Source organism: Oncorhynchus keta, chromosome 22 (genome assembly GCF_023373465.1).
Source record: "Oncorhynchus keta strain PuntledgeMale-10-30-2019 chromosome 22, Oket_V2, whole genome shotgun sequence".
NCBI classification, from domain to species: domain Eukaryota; kingdom Metazoa; phylum Chordata; class Actinopteri; order Salmoniformes; family Salmonidae; genus Oncorhynchus; species Oncorhynchus keta.
The window spans coordinates 11,358,231-11,378,166 of record NC_068442.1 but is presented as its reverse complement, the minus strand read 5'-3'; the positions used below and the strand labels follow the sequence as shown (position 1 = coordinate 11,378,166).

The following is a 19,936-nucleotide window of genomic DNA, read 5'->3' as shown; positions in this document are numbered from 1 at the left end:
CTTGTTGACCTTGACAGTTTTAGTTCTCTTTCCTACTTTCTCTGATCATGAGTCCCATTACAAAAGAGGAAACAAACCAATAATTAGTTGGTAAATCATTACATTTTAGAAAAGTATTTTAATTTCACAATAGAAAAGAAAAAAATCCATATCACCAAAAGCTATGATCAAGCCAAAAAAATCTTTCATTTAATATTTCATGAGTGTGTTTTTGTAAAGGTCTGTTATGTATGGGCCGTTGAGTGTCTCAGCTCTTGGGCTGGCGGAGCAGGCCTCGGATCCTGCGTACCAGGGCCTGGATGAAGGTGTATCGGGAGCGGACCTGGCTGTACAGCCCCTCTACCTCCAGCAGCTTCCTCTGTAGAGCCTCTCCGAAGCCTGCCCCCATGTCACTCTGCAGCTGGAGATGACAGGAGAGGAGTCAGTCTTACTGGGAACTAACTCACGAGAGACTTGCAAGTGTCTGCCACTCAAGCTGAAAACACTCACTAATTCCTATACATGCATCATCACCTGTACATATTTTTCCTAAAAATCGGTGCTCTCAATCACACATTGTTCTAGGTACTCTGTGTAGACATAGGCCCTGTCACACTCCGCCCTTTGACACGGAGGACACGTACAGATTTACAAACATGTTTCTCCCCCACTGTTAGCATAGTCCAGATAAAGTAACTCACCTGTTCCAGGTCTTGCTGGCTGACTCGGGACAGGCCCAGGGCACGTCCAAACGAGTCTGGGGAACACAGGAGAAGCACACCCGTAAGAAGGGATGTGATCAACACAACCAGGAAAAAGGCTACCCATCATTTGTCATGATATAGATGAAAGAAGGTTCAGATTGAGAGGTAAAGAAAAAATAATCCCCCCCCAAATAATCTAAACATTTCTGCTATCCCTAGGGGACCAATCTTAATCCACCCCAGAGGGTTAATTGAGCCAGTTTAGAGCTTCACCGTCAGTCAAGCGTGATCTGTAGGCGCTGGCGCCAGGCATTAGGGAGTCTTTGGGGTCAGTGGGGGTGCAGTACAACAGGTAGTACTCCAGGTGGCGCCACATCACAAACAGGCAGGTCTCAATCACATCTGAGGTGTGGTTAGGTCAAGGCATTTCTCATGCTCACCACTTATGACGGCATTTTCAAAGAAATGTTCCATTTACATGAATGCAGCTACAGCTCAGGGAATTGCATCAATAATACTTTAACAAGTGTCACATTTTTCTACCACGGGTCACATCTGGTCTTCAGAGGTCGGGAGGCCCACACTTAAAATGTTTCTAAAAAATGGTCTATCCATAACTTTTGGAATGTGATACTTTCTGACTATCTAGCTTGTGAAAAGACTAGAAATCTAGGTCCATTAGCACTTCTACAGTTTCCATTTGGTTTTAGGCATTACAATTGAGAATTTTCCCACAAAAATATAAATTAATATCTTTTTTTGTTTAACTCAAACCACCCGCGGGCCAGATTGAATGGGCTTGTTCAACACCCCTGTCTCTAAATCAAAACCACCCTGAGATTAACCATAAACCTTTAGCTCAGTCCCTTTACCTAACTCCTGCACAGCAGTCTGGTCAGGGGGGTAGCTAAATGTAATTTAATCTGGCTTAATCTGGTCTGGTTCAATTTAATATAGTAGGATACAGGAGCAGAGGGCCAGCAGCTTTGCTCTGTTGTTGATGAGCTGGACCAGGCGTCTCTTGGCCAAGAGGCTCCGCTGAACAGAGGAGATCTTCTCTACTCCACCAGTACCAGACACCAGGGCCGCGCACAGCTACACACAGGACAGAGAGACTGGTTAGGGCTGAGGCACTTTATACATCACCTTATCAAGAGGTCGAGTGTGTGTGTTACCTCCTTGAGCTCTTCTGGGGGCAGCTGCTCCAGGCTCTGCAGCTTGCCCAGGGCTTGTCTATGGCTCTGGTGGAAGCGGAAGAAGTCTGCAGCGCTGTTCTTCAGCAGGAAGAGAACCAGACCCAGGCTGGGCACACGAGAGTACAGGGCTGATGGCAGGGCCAGGTCTGAGGCAGGGCAGGAGAGGATTTTAGTCATTCACAGACGGGGGAGATTGAGAGGAACATGTGGGTGGGTGTGCGTGTGTAAGTCAAGGCTCTCCAACCCTGTTCCTGGAGCACTACCATCCTGTAGGTTGTCACTCCAACCATTATCTAGTGTGCCTGATTTGTATCATTGGCTGGTTTATAAACAGAATCAGGTTAGTTACAACTGGGGTTGGAACAAAAACCTACAGGAGGGTAGCTCTCCAGGAACAGATAGACGTGAAGCGGGTTAGGATTTATATCCCACACACATACTCTGGCAGTAGGTGTCTTAAGAGGAACGGTTGGGATAAGCAAAAAAACACAATTCCAATGAAATAGGACAAATATAACCAGCCACCAAATTATTAAGACACGCAGCGTAGCGGAAGAGAGTCTAACCTGTGTGGCCGTCTCGGCTGGCTGGTTCGTTGACCGAGGGGCTGAAGAGACAGATGCTGAACTGGGCCTGGGCTGAGCTCTGCAGTAGCAGGGTCTGGCAGTACTCCATGATGTTAGCACACACCTGGGGACAACAATAAAAACACTGTCATTGTTACAACAGGAGTTGGAAAGACGAAACAAACAGATCTGGAAACGGGCTACATTGATTTTCTTTTTACCATTCCTCTATCGTACCTGTTGCATGGCCACCTCCATCTCCTCCCGTCGCTCGGCAGGGTCCCCCGGGGCTGCAATCTCTGCCTGCTTCAGGAGTCGCTCCCTCTCGCTCCCCGCCAGACGGCCCAGCAGAGACAGACACTGACGCTAGGGGAGAGGCATGTTGTTACACATCACAAAATACCTGATTGGATTGAGTAACCTAGCAGGACTAAATGTCCAGCTACTGACGCTGTGACTGAAGGTCCTGAAAAGAGACACAGGAGCGTGAGACAGGGTGTTAGTATCGTGCCAGTATCTACCTGAAATCTGCTAATGTGACCCTGGAACTCTGGCAGAGCTGCACTGTTCACGTCCTGTCCCTCAAGAGCTCCTACACACACACACACAAAACCAGCACCATAATATCACATTAGTCCCGAACCCAGGTGTGCCCCAGCTAGGTGTTGTGACTGTCTCTGGTGTGGCTGTGTATGTACCTGGCAGGGCAGTCTTGCTGATGATGCCTGTGAGCAGGGAGAGTTCCTGCAGCGCTCCCATACTGAGCTCCTGACAGCGCAGCAGCCCTTGGATGGTGTCAGCATGGACGATCAGCCACTGGAGGACCTGTGTTGCCCCCTGCTGGTGGTGTGTGGTGGTGGACGTGAGGATGACCTGGAACAACCTGAGAGCAGGCAGTAGGATCTGTCTGTAGCGGTCCAGAGGGCTGGGGATGAACCCTGAAGGGTCCCTCTGACCAAACACCCTAGAGACACACAGGGAACGGGTCAAATATGACAACTCAGATTTATACCACGATTCAGTTAAATCAATAAGGATACACACAGGGCATTCGGAATGTATGCAGACATCTACCCTTTTTTCACTTTGTTACATTAGACTTATACATTTTTAAATCAATCTAATACCCAATAATAACAAAGCAAAAACTGTTTTAGACACGTTTGCAAATTTATATTTAAAAAAAAACTGAAATATCTCATTTAACATAAGTATTTGCTATGAGATTCAAAATTGAGCTCAGGTGCATCCTGTTTCCATTGATCATCTTTGAGATGTTTCTACAACTTGAATGGAGTCCACCTGTGGTCAATTCAATTGATTGGACATCATTTGGAAAGGCACACAACTGTCTATATAAAAAGGTCCCACAGTTGACAATGCAAGTCAGAGCTAAAACCAAGCCATGAGGTCGAAGGAATTGTCCGTAGAGCTCCAAGACAGGATTGTGTCGAGGCACAGATCTGGGGAAGGGTAGCAAAAAATGTCTGCAGCATTGAAGGTCCCCAAGAACACAGTTCTTCTTAAGACGTTTCCTAGCGCTGGACGCCCGGCCAAACTGAGCAATCGGGGGAGAAAGTCCTTGGTCAGGGAGGTGACCAAGAACCCGATGGTCACTGACAGAGCTCCTCTGTGGAGATGGGAGAACCTTCCAGAAGGACAAACATTTCTGCAGCACTCCACCAATCAGGCCTTTATGGTGGAGTGGCCAGATGGAAGCCACTCCTCAGTAAAAGGCACATGACAGGCACCTAAAGGACTCTCAGACTATGAGAAACAAGATTCTCTGGTCTGATGAAACCAAGATTGAACTCTTTGGCCTGAATGCCAAGCGTCACATCTGGAGGAAACCTGGCACCATCCCTACAGTTAAACATGGTGGTGGCAGCATCATGCTCTAGGGGTGTTTTTCAGCAGCAGGGACTGGGAGGCTAGTCAGGATCGAGACAAAGATGAACGGGAGCAAAGTACAGAGAGACTGCGAAAAAAAACCTGCTCCAGAGAGCTCAGGACCCCAGACTGGGTTGAAGGTTCACCTTCCAACAGGACAACGACCCTAAGCACACAGCCAAGACAACGCAGGAGTGGTTTCGGGACAAGTCTCTGGATGTCCTTGAGTGGCCCAGCCAGAGCCCGGACTTAAACCAGGTCGAAGAGCTCTGGAGAGGCCTGAAAATAGCTGTGAAGTGACGCTCCCCATCCAACCTGAACAGAGCTTGAGAGGATCTGCAGTGAAGAATGGGAGAGATTTCCCAAATACAGGTGTGCCAAGCTTGTAGCGTCTTATGTAAATGTGATATAAGTTTTATACATTTGCAAACATTTCTAAAATCCTGTTTTTGCTTTGTCATTATGGGGTATTGTGTGTAGATTGAGAAAAAAACAATTATACATTTTAGAATAAGGCTGTAATGTAACAAAACCTGGAAAAAGTCAAGGGGTCTGAATACTTTCGGAATGCACTGTATGTGATGGCTAAGGAAAAAAAGTTACTTTGAGAGTGACCACAAAGAACAATCTGTAACGCCCTCTTTCCAGCCGTTTCACTCTACTTCTTCATCCCCTCCTTACCTGTGTGAGTCACTGTCAGGCACCATGTCAAACACCTGACACTCCACCAGCTGAGACACCAGACCACAGCGCAGCAGCTCCACGGCCCCCTGGCCTGTCTTAGCCACTCGCGTCAACAGGGCCTAACAGACAAACAAAGAACAGTGGGTCATTTAGTGTGTGTGTGTGTGTGTGTGTGTGTGTGTGTGTGTGTGTGTGTGTGTGTACACACTCCCTTTTGAGGGTGGGGGAGTGTATGAATATAAACCCTTTCTATCTCACACATAGATGTAAACGTTTTGGAGCAGTGAGTGCTGTAACCTTTAAGGTTAGTGTTTGTGCACTCCCTTCCCTTTCTCACCATCTTGCTCTCGTAGATGTAGAGAGGTTTGAGCAGCGGGGGCTGGGGGCTGAGCAGGGTCTGCAGGGCTGTATCGTCTTGCCTCAGGCTCTCTACCAACACACGCAGGTAACCACTGTTACACACGTACAGCAGCCACTGGCTCTGACGGTCTATGGACAGGATCCGGTCCAGCACGGCCAGGGCAAGCATCTGACAAAGAGAGAAGCAGAGGAAGTCAGACAGGCAGGCTGGAGTTCAAGATACAGTATTGCATATCGGATTGATTGTTAGTGTGTGCGTGCGTCTGATTTCACACCCTGCCGATCTCATGGCCGTCGCAGGCATCCCTGCACACCACCTCCATGAGGGCTGTGCCGTAGCTCTCGATGATGGCCAGGTTCTCCCTCTGTAGCTTGGAGAAACCATCCTCAGGAGCAGTCAGACGCTCCCACATAGACTTCCCCGCTGGAGAGAGGGAGGGAAAGATGACAAAGATATGCATCTTTAGTTTGCTTGGGGTCTGAAATCTCTTCCCGCATTAACCGCACAGGTCAATCTTCTTGCTTTTATAAGTGTGAGGTAAATGCTAGCCACTGCCCTCATTCAATGTCATTTTGACTACGCTAGTAGTTGTATGTGTTGGGGGCTTATCTAAGCTTCTGAAGGGGGAGCTCCAGATAGCCCAGAATAAACTGATCAGGGTAGTATTGAAGGAGAGTCCACGTACTCACATAGGCAGGTGCTGCTTTCAGGAACTCAACAGGCTGCCTGTTGAGGCTAGGGTGTCCAGGATTATTTTTGATTCTGCGCCCAGATGTGACTGATTACTTTCCCCATGTTAGAGATGCACACAACCACAACACCAGATCAGGTGTTGCTAATGTCTGCTTATACCGGGTCAGGAGTAATGCTGGGAAAGGTACTTTCTTGTATACTGGAGCCTCCGAATGGAATGAGCGGCCTTTGCCAATAAAAACAATAGCCTCTCTAGGCAGCTTTAAAAAGAAGGAAGTCGTGATGTCATTGGCCTCCCCCGTTGATTGAGGAACAATAGAGGAGCAATAGAAAACAAGAGGGAAGGCCCACTTGTGCCATGTCATGATTTACCTGCCTTGTGTTAAGTAAATCCGGTGATAAATAACATGAAACAGATTGCTACTTTAGAAACTGTATGATCATATTATGTCCCCTTCGATATAACCTCAATAATAAACATTTGAGGTATTCTTTGATTTTGAGATATCTATCTATATCTCCCTTTGATGCCATACGGTGTACAACTGCGTTGCCGAGCCATCTTGTCACATTTTACATTGACATTTTAGCCATTTAGCAGACGCTCTTATCAAGAGAGACTTACAGGAGCTAAGTTAAGTTCCTTGCTTAAGGGCAGACAGATTTTTCACCTTGTTGGGTCAGGGATTTGAACCAGCGACCTTTCGGTAACTGGCCCAATGCTCTAACCACTAGGCTACCTGCCACAAGACAACCACAATGTAAATTCCTAGACTTTGCTGTGTTTAATCGTCAATGATTCTACTCATCTACATGAAAGTATTTTTATAGTTTTGTGTGCTTGTTTTTAAAAATGGTCAAATTAATAAACTAAACTAAGGTTTGCAAACAATGACCAGAGAAAATACACACTACTACATAGCGTCCTAAAGTTGCGTCCATAATTCTCCCAAGTTTTTTTGCGTCTTCCCAGCAATACTGTAGCTCAACAATACCTTGCTGCAGTGTATCTGGCTCCTCAGGTTTCTGGGCGATCTGTAGATAGTAGAGCAGAGCGCCGTACAGGTGTGCACGCAGACGCTGGAATCCACCACCCGTACAGAGGATGAAGTCAAGCAGCTTCCTCAGGATCAGGTGCAGAGCAGAGTTAGCGATGGAGGCGAAGCCCGACGATGAGCCTCCCTCCAGCCCCGCCCCCTGCTGCTGCTCCGACAGCACCGATTGGCTGAGGTGGGCGGTGAGGGTGAACACAGCCCCGGCTACTATGGGCATCAGCTCTCCTGCGGAGTCTTCTGACAATACCTGGTAGAGACAGGAGAACTTAGACCATTTTACAGAGTTGCCATACACACACAATCTCTCCCACACACACAGTCTTGTATAATTAACCTTGTGGGGACACAATTCAGTCCCATTCAAAATCTTATCTCCCCTAACCATAAACCTAACCCAAACACCTAACCTTAACACTAGCTCCTAACCATAAACCTAATTCTAACCCTAAACCCTTTATGTCCCCAGTTGGTCAAATTTTTTACGTTTACTATTCTTCTGGTCCCCACAAGTATAGTTAAACATGTCCACAAACACACACCTTGTCATGCAGGTCCAGCAGCAGGTCCCTGATTATGATCTGTCTGTCATCTGCAGGGATGAGGTCTGCAGGGCAGGCGGTGAGCAGGGTCTCCACCAGACCTCTCCATGACTGCAGCGCATGGCGCTTGGCACTCAGGCTCCGACGCACACGATTCCTCTCCACCACCTGCTGCAGGATGGAGTTCACCTCCTGGGGAGTGAGCGCACAAATCAAGGGTTTGTTCAGTTAGGTGAAACAGTCAGAATGTTTCTTTCTTAATGTTCTGTAACGCTTCACACGTCTCCTGAGCATCATTTTGCAAGGAAAAGAACATACTACTATACTCTGAATAAGGGGTTTTAAACTTTTTGTCCAGTGACCCCTACTATATGTTAGCAAAAATGTAATATCACATTTTATCATTGTGAATAATAGCAAATAGAAGTAGTCAAATTTTTCAAATGAATAGATTTGTTTCATTATTTTGACCACCCCACCAATTATTGGAAGTGTAAACTAACATAGTATATTAGCTAGGAAGTATCTTGGCAGCATAGAGAAAATGTTGCGGTTGTTAAACCAATTTTCTGCAATGTTATACATCTGTCCATTGAACCGAGAGAAAATGTAGCATTTTGCCATGGCTAATCCTGTGTTCCTCTGCTCAAACATATCAAAATCAATAGACTATCGTTTTTTAAATGTTATAGTTCTCTTTGTTAGTCCCCCCCTCCCCCCATCCTCCTTCCCACCTCCCCAGCCACTGTGCTTCTACATCTGCATTGCTTGCTCTTTGGTGTTTTAGGCTAGGTTTCGGTTGGTGAGAAAAGGGCTTTAAATCAATTTGATCGATTGTGCTAACGATAGTTAGCTTGTGAAACTACCTCAGACTTCCTTCATACTAGACGCAGAGACAAAAATAGTATCCACGATAATATTCTGTTGCAGCTTGTGATAATCAAATAATTTGTTTTCAGAAAAAAAAATCCTAAATATTTTTTCTAAAATAACTAAAGAACACAGACCCACTGCAGTACCGCGGACCCCGGTTCAAAATTCCCTGCTCTAACTCATACTGCCAGCACTCACCTCCATCAACAGTGGCCTCTGTCCAATGGCTGCCATCCCCTGAAGGGCGTTGACCTCCGCTACCAGGACTCGATGGAGTAACTGTGGAGATGACGACATCATTAGAAAAATGACATAGTAACAAAAATGCATTGAAAACAAGGTTGTGTTTACATACGCAAACTGAAAGCCAGGCCCACCTTGACGTTGCAGACGGTGTGTCCGTGCTCGTTGACGTGCTCGCAGTTGGCGATGACCTGCTCGATCTGAGTGCGCTCAAAAAAGTCCAGCTGCAGCAGCTCTGGCACATCCTGGCTGAAGTTAATGGCATCCAGCACACTGAGGAGCTTCCTACGCACTGATGATGTCGTCACACATGGACAGCAGATGAATACGCCATAAAATGATACGGTACAACAAGCTAAACAACCAGCTCTTGGCTTCCGCAACTTACAATACAAAAAGGGCCTATAGTGACAGATTGTATATGGTTCACAGTTAGATACGTTGGTGTGAAGAACTAGAACTAACCTTTGGAGACGGTGTCAAAGTGCAGGAATCCACTGACAGATCTGCTCTCCTCCATGCCGGTCTCCCCATCCGCTGATTAAAGAAACAGATCGACTGTCATGCCTTCTGCTTTTCCACTTTTACTCATATCCCATTTACATCAATGAACAACAACTCATCCCAAAGAATGCAAGTTCTACAGTGTGTGTGTGTCGTAGTGGTTACCTGCGTGCTGAGTGCGAGGCTGGTCATCCAGCAGCAGGTTGAGGAGGCGCTGGGTGTGTGAACGCTGGCGGTTGAGTGATGTTACTCGGAGTTCGATGGCCGCTGTCTTCATGAGCCAGGACATCTGGGACAGGGCGGAGATCTCATCACCTGGAAGGGTAGAGGGAGGGACACAGGCTAGAGAGAAGAGTGTGACACCCCGAGTAGTCGCCTTCCTCTCTGTCGGCTCAGTTAAGAAGGATGACTGAGTCTTTGTAGGTGTACAAATGCCCTGGTTGGCATCTGCCGTAATACTTCCACCTATCCTGTTTGTCAGATTCAGAGCAGATGAAGGAGAGGAGACCAGGATAGGAAGTGTATTGAGATGCCAGTGAGGAGCTCACCTGGTAGGATGAAGGGCAGGTGCTGCAGGTGGGTGAACAGGAAGTCCTGGCTGGTCCTCAGGTAGCGCATGGTGGGTCCTGACGTGTCCGAGCACACACACAGCTGGTAGATCACCTGGTAACAGAGCTCAGCCAGGTGTGGGGCCTGGCTGGTGAGCACGGGTCCCGAGCGTCTCTCACTGCCTCTCTGCAGCAGACTCAGGATGGCATGCAGGCAGCTCCGTGGGCACCCCAGCACACCTGATACACAGAGAAGATTTTACAACGGTAAGCTGGTGGAGTCATGAAAGCCGGGGTCGTACCAAACAGTAATAAACTGAAACGATGAGGGACTACCTGAACCAACTCTAGTTTAAACTGTTTGTTTTTTCGTTGCAAAAACTTTTTTTCTACGGTGTGCCCTAATGTATACAGCCCCGATGTAAAGAAAAGAGCAGCTACTGACCTGCGTCCTGCAGGTTGGTGGAGTTGATGGGCTTCTTGACCTCGTAGCCCAGCAGGTAGAGAGCCAGGTTGGGGGTCTTCAGTTCCAGGGAGGTGATCAGCAGGTTCAGGATGTGGATCTGGGTCTCGTGGCGGATCCTCGCTTCCTTCTTCGCTGGCTCAGAGTCTGGGGGGGAAGAGAGAGAGAGGAGAGGTGGTGAATTGGAGTGACTGAACGGATGTGCTGAGCAAAGTGACCGAATGGGCTTGGTCATTAAGAAATGCAGCGGCCATGACCGAGGCCAAATGTTGTCATGTTCGCACATGACAAGCGTTTGTAAATTCCCTCTGCCGAAACAGTACACAGTTAAGCCTTCCACGTTCTTCGGTTTGGCTGGCACCTAGCTAAACTCAGCTAGGTGAACCGAACAAGTGTGCGCACATACTCCCTCAAAAGACTTTCGGCAATAGTACGGTTTGTCCATCTAGAGACGCCGTAGCCAGTATACACTTCCTAAAAATAGTCCGAATTGATCTAACTCAATAAATATAAATTTGCTGAGGTGTCCTTAATCGCAAATGTTTTCACTTAGATGTAAAATTGCGCATGAACACCATTAATCTCTTGTTGAATGACAACAAGCGCTTCATTGAAGACTCCCTACTGTTGACCAATCACCGACAAAGGGGCGCAGACTTCGGCTACCAAACTTCAGCTTGCCTCGAGAGAAAAAAAAAATTGTGCACGAACAGCCGAAAAAACCAAAGACCAAAATGTCATCATAAGACACACTGTTCAATACAGTTTCGGATGGGTAGCATAAGGACGCCTTTCGTCACTCACCCTTCTAGGTGACCTGGTTAGACTAAGTTGTGTCTTGAAGTCGTCTAGGCTAGCCAACTTCTTTCACCAATTAGCTATTGTGCAACCGTGGCAAAATTGGCATTGGATAGCCTATCACTGGGGCCAGGCAATAAATTACACAATGTAAATGGAACAATATTTTCATGCTGCATCTTTCGGTTGTCACATAAAATGCTTTCAATATTTGTATATGAATTTCTATCATTTCTATAGTTTGAGGTTTAGTCATTGAAATTTGGAGCTATGGACTTTAAAAAATATATTGTCCCATGTAAATGGTGTAATTTACTGATGGTCCCCAACTATCCCCATAGGGATGTCCAATGTCAAACCAAGTTGCCAATGGGCGTTACGATTGATTCATGTGCAGCTGGGCTCCAAATTGCTGATTACTTGGGTGCTGCCAGTTGTGGGCAGGATTGAAATAAACCCAAGGAAAACGGTTACAACACCCTTCGTTCCGTGATATACAGTTTGTTCCTATAATCATCTCACAAATCTAAGTTTTGGACCAAACTGACTTTATGACCAAAATTATCCTACTTACACATTGTAGTCAATTGACATTAGAATGAATGTTTCGGACTCGTATCGATGCAACAAAGGCTGTTTTTAAAATGAGAAGGTGCTTTTCAGGGGCAGTCGGTCTTTGATGGGCAGGCTGGACATCTTTCACACTCAGAGATAAACATTGATGATAGAAGGAGAGTGTGACTCACCGTCTCCTTTCTCTAGTCCCTCCTCAGCCCCCTCGTTGTCCAGACACTCCACGAAGCCAGCCATCAACTTGTCACTCACAGTCTGGTCGTGTGTGAAGTCTCCCACCAGTCTGTTCTGGATGTTGGGGTAGCGGGCGATCCTCTGCAGGATCTTAGCACTCTGGAAGGCCGCCTCCGGGTTGGAACTGCTGTGGTACAGGTACCTGCCAGGGACAAGAGAGAGAGAGGGAATTCAACTATTGTTTTCATTTGACAGGGACAATGTACTTCAACTTCAAAGTCAACATTTCTGCGTATGTCCCAGATTTAGCACAACGTCTCCTCTTGTGTAGTCCCTGGTGAGATAAGTGTTCCAGTACCTGGCGATGTTGACGATGTGGTCAGCCCGGCGGCTCTGGGCGCTGACGCCCTGCAGGAGCTGCTCCAGGGGAGAGACGATGAGGGAGGCCTGGCTCTCCCTCAGCAGGTCCATGAACACCACCTCTTTCTGCAGGGCCAGGTCCAGAAGACACAGGCAGTGCAACACCGCAGACTCCAGCTGTTTTTTACCTGCAAGTCAGACAGTCACAGAACCAATAGTGATGAGTGGATGTAAAGAAATGTAATCTCGAGATATCGGAAATGTGAGCCACCCAACAATGTGACCTGAGAAAATACTGGAAATATGATCAGGTCTCAACTCAAACGCAAATGTCCCCCTCCTTGTACAATGCTAACAGGGAAGTCAACTGTGTAAAAACAAAAGAAAAACAGTTCTAACAGGTGTGTGTGTGTGTGTGTACTGACCAGCGAAGAGGGAGTAGGTGTCTAGCTGACGCACGCCCTCCTCCAGCAGGCTGAGGCAGAGGGTGAGGGTGGGCGAGTCGTTGAGCAGGTGGAACATGAGGCTGTGGCCGGGGGGCTTGTGGGCCAGCACCTGCTCACCCTGGAGCTCCACTGTTTCCTGGACAAAGTCTGAGGGCTGGGGCTCGTAGTCCCTCAGCAGCTTGTGGAACACCTCCAGAACAGCATCTGCTACCTCCCACTGATAGAGGGCATATGTGGTGGAGAGGTGATGGGAGAGAGGGGGTGGAGAGTGAGACAAACCTGAAGTAAGTATTAGTAGCAAAACACACTTCTATGCCATCTGAGAGCAAGTGCTGACATGGGTTGTAATGAATTTCACTAGCTAAATGTGATCCTCAACCACAGAAACCGGTCTTATGCAGTTCCCATCTAATGTCACCAACAAGGGACCTCAACTGTGGAGAGATTCCCGTACCTTCTCAGCAGCACGGCGATAGGCTCTGGTGGGGAAGGGAAGGAAAACGGCGTCACGCAGGAAGGTCAGGTAGGGCTGGAATCCTGGCGCACGGAGCCCCGCCCCCAGGTTGACGGGTAGGGCGCTCTCGACCAATGTGCTGATGAGCTGACAGAAGGCTCTGGTCAGAGGATACTCCTCACAGCTCGACTCAATCTCATTCAGCTCCACCTGAGAGGGACAAGGAGAAAGGTTGTGTACAAGCAGATACATGTGTACAAGCAAACAACGTACGCAGTGCCACACACAGACAATGCACGCAGGCAAAATCTCACCTCAATCCCAGCAGCTTGTTTCTGTCCAGGGGCCCGCACTGTCTGAAGAATCTGGATAGAAATGACCAGAACATGAGCGTTTGGCGCTTTGTAAGCGATCCTGGCAGGTCAGACAATACCAACACCTCAGATGCACTATCAATACTTATGCACGAGACATGTGTTTTTACAGATTTTCATTCCTCCTCACTATACACCGGACTTACCTGAGTGTATTCCAGTGACTGCCAGAGGGAGGCAGCTATCTCCGGAGACTTGCCAAAGGCAGCCAGGCAGAGCAGGAGCTCCCCCTTGAGGACCGGCTGCACACTGCACTGCAGCAGCCCCAGCATCACCACAGCCGGGGTCCACTGGGGGTGCTCACACAAGGCCAGGCGGGCATTCTCACTCTGAAAAACAGTGTCAAATGAGATATCACCTTGGCAAATGAAAGACTTAAGATAGCTTCATTTCAATCCCTGCTTGTGACTGTGTGACCCCCATGTTTGTTTTAACATGCTTTATGTGTTCATTGTCTGTTCAGATCAGTCTTCAGCAAACCACTTCATACCCAGGTAATGATGGTACAGAGCAGCTGCAGGAAAGAGGTCAGGCCGTCCAGCTCCCTCTGTGTGATGCCTCTTATTGGCGGGAGGCGATAGTGTGTGGCATCAGCATTAGGCAGGTCTCGGCGCAGGTTCTCATGGTACAGCATGAGGGAGTGGAAGAAGTGCTCCCAGGACACAGGGCTGCCGGTCACCTGCATGTTATCCCCTAAACAAACAACAGAGCCCAATGTATTATCTGGTGGTGTCCTTAAAAATCGTGAATGAAGGCTGCATTTATCTTTAGCTAGTGAACAAGAAAGGACCTAGTACCAAGCCCTGCGGAACTCCATTAGTGAGAACATTAGACAATTGCTTTGTATCTTTACAGATTCCTACAGGGCCTTGAAGGTGAGTGTTTAGTTACCGTGTGGGGCCCCGTTGGTCTTTAGCAGGCTGAAGCAGTAGTGGGCACACTGGGGGCCATTGGCCAGGCCCTTCAGCATGCGCAGGTAAGGGATGTACAGGGTGGGGGGCAGCAGGTCCCCCATCTGACGCACAAATTTAGACAGCACCACCTGTGGCACAGCACACAAGCTGTTATAAAAGGTCCCATTGGAGAATAAATTATCTTACTTTTTAATCTAGGGAGGAAGGTGGATGTGGAAGATGATCATACCTGTTTGTGTGGGGGCCTCTGCATGGCCATGCCCAGGTAGGAGCCCTGGAGGGAGGTGTGCTGGAGGGACTCAGTGTGGCACCAGAACTCCAGAGCCAGCTCCAGCCCAAACGGGTCCTTGCTATAGAACTCTCCGATCTACAAACACACAGAAGGAAGTCAGACAAATATGCTTAGCCAATGCTACTCTGTGAAAGCAACGGTCATGTTTGCTGTTCCTTATCCCCCTCCCTCCCCCCAGCGCGTCATGTTGCAATGTAAATTGCTAGCAAACGACTAGTCACTTTCACAGCATATAGCAATAAGAAAGCCCCATGTAATCCACTAGTGACAGTGAGTGTTTAGGGTGAAGTAATGAAGGCTGACCAGGATCATGAGGTGGTCCAGGTCTTTCCTCAGGGAGGACGGAGGCTCACTGCCCATCTGCAGAGACATGTGGACCAGTCTGGCGTCCTCGTCAGCACGGTTACGCAGCTGCTTCACCTGCAAGACGTCACACACCTTGAAACTTGCACATACACACTTCTGCGTAAAGGAAATAAATATCTTCACCCTGAAAAATTGAGGACTACACGATATTGAAATTCCTATCATACTCAAACACACCAATGCACAGCCACAAAGCAAAACTGGTGGCATTGCTAACCTTCATGGGCATGAGTGCCAGGAAGTCAGTGATGAGGGAATGGAGGCGGCGGGTGTAGAATTCATCATGAGTGAAGCCCTCACATCCCAGCATGCCCTCTGTCATGAAGAGGAAGACACCTCCTAGCAGGGCCTGGTCGGCCAGTGCCTCATCTGCCTCTGTAAACTCTGCCAGGGCTGAGCCCTGGGGCAGCTGGGAGAGGGCATGCAGGGCCAGGGCCCAGGCCAGCCGACACACAGCCTGCAGCCCAGGCAGCTTCCAGGGCCTCCCATCCACCAGACGACTGTGTACTGCAGACACGTACTGCTTCTCTGTCAGCAGGGGCAGGGCCTGGAGGAGGTCTGGTTTACACACACACACACACACAAACCATTTTGGTGTAGTATTTACATAGAAGTAGTCTACACAACTTCAGGGTCGACATTGCTGTGTTGCAGCATGTTCAGGTAACACGGCAACAGAATACATGGCAATTCTAACCTTCTCTATCTTCTGTTCCTTGCTCCAGGAAGCTGACGTCCAGACAGTACAGCAGTGCCATGACGAGAGCCAGATTCACGCTGTCCAATGAGCCATCAGCTTCCACTGTCACCGTCTCAAGGTGGGCAACAAGGGCCAAGGTGTCATCCTTACCTAGAGGTGATTGGCAGGTCCATGCAAACAGGCAATCTGCCAGTGCCTGTCGGCACTCTTTGATGAGGTCCGATACCTGGCAGAGAAAGACCATGTGTGAACATGTGAGGGAAGGAAGACAAACCTCTTCTGTACATGATACAATTCCTCTGAGAAGGGCTTCCTCACCTCTTTCCTGTGTTTTTCATTGCCCAGGCCTCGCTCCTTCTGCAGGCGCTCAAACTCCCGCGTTACATTGATCTCTGACACCAGCGTCAGTAGGCGTCTCGTCAGGCCCTGGCTCATCAGCTCATCTGTGAAGCGTGTGGTGAGGGCCACCAGCTCCCCACTGGGACAGAACACACACGACCAAATCAACAGAGAGCAGAGGAAAATAGTCATCTGTTGTTCAATCATCAAGGCGCAGACCAAAAAAATACTGGTCTGAACAATATTAAAGTAGGAAGTAAACAGGGAAATAGATCGTACCTTAATTCCAAGGTGAAGGTCTTGCCATGGCGGGACTGGATGAGCGAGCGCAAGGAGTTGGCCACGCAGAGCTTTCCATCCCAGTACAGCAGCACTGCAACCAGCCCCCGACTCAGACCTGGAAAGTGGGGCTGCTGGTTCTCACCTGAAAAAGATAAGTCATATTTAGAAACAAACATCCTGCCAGTGTTTATCTCATGGTAAGGTGCTCATCGCTGTATATATTACCTGCCAACAGCAGCTCCAGGGCTGCCAGCTCTCCAATGTCAAAGAGGTCACTCAAGATGAAGGCCTCTGTAAGCAGCTGCTCTGGGAGGAGACGTGACCCCTGCTGGCCCTGGATGGCAATGCCCTCTGTGCTGGCTTTCCGCACCTTCTCCCTCTGCTCTGCACTCTTTGGCTAAAGAACACAAAAAGAGAAAACATCAAGCAAATCAACTTTAGCAACCCCCGCTTGGCTTGCAGATGAGTAAAACTCATTGGTGTCTCTGTAACCAGGTTCCCATCCAACCTTTTATGGGAGTAAATGTCACAACAGGCCTGATGGAAACAGCAAATTTGTTGGTAAACTTTCCAAATGTCTACAAAACTAAATACGCATGTCAAGGTGGGATCTTGGTGTCAGTAAAACTAACGAAATGCGAAAAATGGCGGTGGAAACAATTATGAGAAAATATTGATATAAATAACCATCACGCGAGAAGTACATTTGGAGTCACGCGATGATATGTTGTGGTCCTCCCACTACGACTCTGGAAAGCATGCAGTTTATTAGGCTACAGATTAAATAAGTTATGATGAACATCACAGGGTGGTGAAAGTGCACTGTGATACGCTTTACGCTCCTTTCCAATAAATATCGAGGGTCTTATTCTGGTGACATGATCAAATGATGCTTGGCTGCCTTTTGACAAATAAAAATCATCTTGCTCTCTTGTCCATAATAATCTCATAATGTAGGCTATACCCGCACGGTATTTGCAAGCTGTTGGCTAGAGAGCATGTGGGCAAATTCTCTATATAATGCAAAATACGCTGTATCAAAACCATCAGTAGAGTTGAAAATGCGATGGAAAGCAATGAAGCTTCTTTTTTTTTTTGGTAAATGGGAATTTAACCACAAAGTTATTTTTATGTGCACTACTACATCATTACACACAGCCTTTTATCCACAACTTGATGGTAACGTAACAAGCATAAAAAGACATTCGAGCAGAATCCCCACATCCGGTTTTCAGGGGAAACTAAAGTTAGGTTGAAAATACTGTATCCCTGAAAACATCCGCTTTCTTCCAACCCCGCAGAGAGGGATTTGATGGAAACAGATCTTTGTTGGGGAAATGTGCATACTCTTTTTATGCAGACTTTTGAATATTTGCATAAAAATCTTGCCAATTGGATGGAAACCTAGCTTCTGACAGCATCTCACCGGGTTCTTGTAGAGTGAGAGGAAATTGGGCTTGTGTTTCTTGAGTTGAAGGTCTAGGAGGTGGACGCTCTCTGGTTGCCTCCTCCACACTGCACCCTCCACTGTGTCCCATAGCTCCTTCAGCGGCCCCCACAGACTGGCTCCTGATAGGGGGACACAAGTAAAGTCAAATCAGTCAGTGTCTTGAGTCTAGCCTATACAATGTGTTCAGAGCATTTCATAAGCCTTGTTCACATTGGCAGTTTGAAGAGACTCAAATCAATTTGCTTTTTATCCTGCAGTCTGAACAACCAAAAAGAACATGGAAGTAGGTGGTTTGAAGTCAAATACAAAATCTGATTAATGGCCATTAAACTTATTGGGGCATATCTTGTTGATGTTGCTTGCTAGCTACTCTGTCGACAGTGTGACAAGAACATGTGGTAGCTAACAAGTTAGTTCATCGTTGCAGTGATCTAGTTGACATATGTGGCTAGCCAAAAGGGCCTCGTTTTGAAAGTTCTATGATCTTATCCTTGAGGCTTTCAAAAATGTTTCTGACATTATGATTTTGAACATTCCAAACCACTGGGAAATGGCCATGGCAGGCATTGTTGTCACCTTAACTTCTGAGTGATAGAAAACACGTGCACCACCAATCATCCTACACCAATGCGCACACCCATCGTTCCTATGCCAACTAGAGTAACCATGTCAGCAAATGACTGCTGTCTGAACACACACATCTGATTTAGTCACTTGCAACTTTACTGTTTGGACAGACAGTATTCCAAAACAGATGTGAGCATTAGGGCCTGCAGTGTGAACAAGAGTTTAGTCGCACATTGTTGAGACTATGAACAAGTTAGCTAGTTAACTGGTGTGTGGTCATTTTACATTTTATTTACCTCGTTAACTACAGTAGCTAACTAACGTTAACTAACTAACGTGATACGTTAGCACGTGAAACCTTTACATTCGTTTCCTGGTGAGCGACCTCTTGAAGCTAGCAATAGGCAACTAGCTAATCAGCTCTGTATTGAACTGGTAGGACGTTTGCTTCATGTCAATGCATTTGTGTTGTTTTATCGAATTTTAAATGAAACATACCCACGCATGTTATTAACGTTACAGTGACCATGGCATAGCAGTCAGCTAACTACTAGCGCTCCTGTCCTGACTGCCTGAACTTGACACAGATTCCCCGTTATGTAATCAGACTGTATTTTATACAATTAAAATACCTCGTCAACAAACGTGTATTGTGATTAGTTGGTAAATAACCATAAGCAACCTCTCACTCCTCTATTATTTGAAATAACAGAAAAAATAAAGCCCATACCTGAATTTACCGCCATCTGCGCCGCCATGTTAAAACAAAGATATTAGAGAAGAGTGGAGATAGGAATCAAATTGCGAAAAGAATGGGGGAACATATAACGCCCCACCCAGCAGACTGTTGACAAATCGCGTTCACGTTGTCATGCTGCGTCACAAAGGTGCTAAACTAATTGTCACGCAATCCCTTCTCGAAGTCAGGGAATGAGTCGAAAAACCTTCCTATTTTCCTCGAAAGTACGTAATGTCACGATTCCAAACTGTACGATATTACAGAGAACAGGTTAATTATCTCACATCTTGGAAAATATTTGTTATATTGTACTTCTTGTTCACGAAATGTATGCTAATGTTTGTTTTTTTAAGCCAGTGCCCAAATGACCCCTATTCACTCTTTGAAGGAATGAGCACTACCGCGCGGCACTCTGATGACAAAATGGCCAACGTACATATTGGGCGGAATACATAAATTGGTAGTTTTCCATCTCCTCGGAAATATCTCTGGTTAAACTCGAATTCTGGAGATTTGGCTCTGACGCTCCTTGGCTTTAGTGCCAGAGTAAAAAAATACAATGCGGTGTATAATGTGATTATTTGCATTTGAATAATGCAGGGGAAAAGTCACAAAATACATCTATTTTTACATTACATTTATATATATTTTTTTCTTTTCAGGCGATGTCTTCTTTTTGCTTTAGACCTCAGCGGTGTATGGGAAATGTAGTTTTTATTCAATAAACTAAGCACTGAAGTTAATAAATTGTGTTCCATGCTCAATTAAAATTTATACAGTTCCTCATTTATGTTTATGCTGGTATGTGAC

The 19,936-nt window shown here is 47.0% G+C and overlaps 1 protein-coding gene across 1 annotated transcript; it reads right to left on the bottom strand.

Annotated features, from left to right (window-relative positions):
• Nucleotides 1-83: 83 nt before the first annotated feature.
• Nucleotides 84-19,477, bottom strand: nup205 (nucleoporin 205). Its single transcript, XM_035798236.2, has 37 exons — nucleotides 19,118-19,477; nucleotides 17,797-17,939; nucleotides 16,596-16,767; nucleotides 16,368-16,512; nucleotides 16,068-16,227; nucleotides 15,747-15,975; nucleotides 15,267-15,607; nucleotides 14,987-15,103; nucleotides 14,621-14,758; nucleotides 14,369-14,519; nucleotides 13,968-14,170; nucleotides 13,624-13,806; nucleotides 13,418-13,468; nucleotides 13,104-13,313; nucleotides 12,629-12,866; nucleotides 12,202-12,391; nucleotides 11,843-12,045; nucleotides 10,281-10,445; nucleotides 9,836-10,075; nucleotides 9,453-9,602; nucleotides 9,249-9,320; nucleotides 8,918-9,075; nucleotides 8,739-8,819; nucleotides 7,668-7,859; nucleotides 7,069-7,375; nucleotides 5,655-5,803; nucleotides 5,357-5,548; nucleotides 5,017-5,138; nucleotides 3,144-3,409; nucleotides 2,967-3,037; nucleotides 2,683-2,811; nucleotides 2,446-2,569; nucleotides 1,859-2,025; nucleotides 1,649-1,778; nucleotides 957-1,085; nucleotides 681-736; nucleotides 84-400 (listed from the first exon to the last, which is right to left on the bottom strand). Exons 1-37 carry the CDS (start codon nucleotides 19,143-19,145, stop codon nucleotides 248-250), a joined length of 5,955 nt encoding a protein of 1,984 aa, XP_035654129.1. The 5' UTR covers nucleotides 19,146-19,477; the 3' UTR covers nucleotides 84-247.
• Nucleotides 19,478-19,936: the final 459 nt, after the last annotated feature.

Coding starts and splice junctions, on each gene's coding strand:
- nup205 (XM_035798236.2), bottom strand. CDS start 19,145: ATGGCGGCGCAGATGGCGGTAAATTCAG. Junction 15,976..16,067: donor ATGAAAAACACAGGAAAGAG/GTGAGGAAGCCC, acceptor TTTCTCTGCCAG/GTATCGGACCTCATCAAAGA. Junction 9,603..9,835: donor CCTGCCCTTCATCCTACCAG/GTGAGCTCCTCA, acceptor CTACCCTTCCAG/GTGATGAGATCTCCGCCCTG.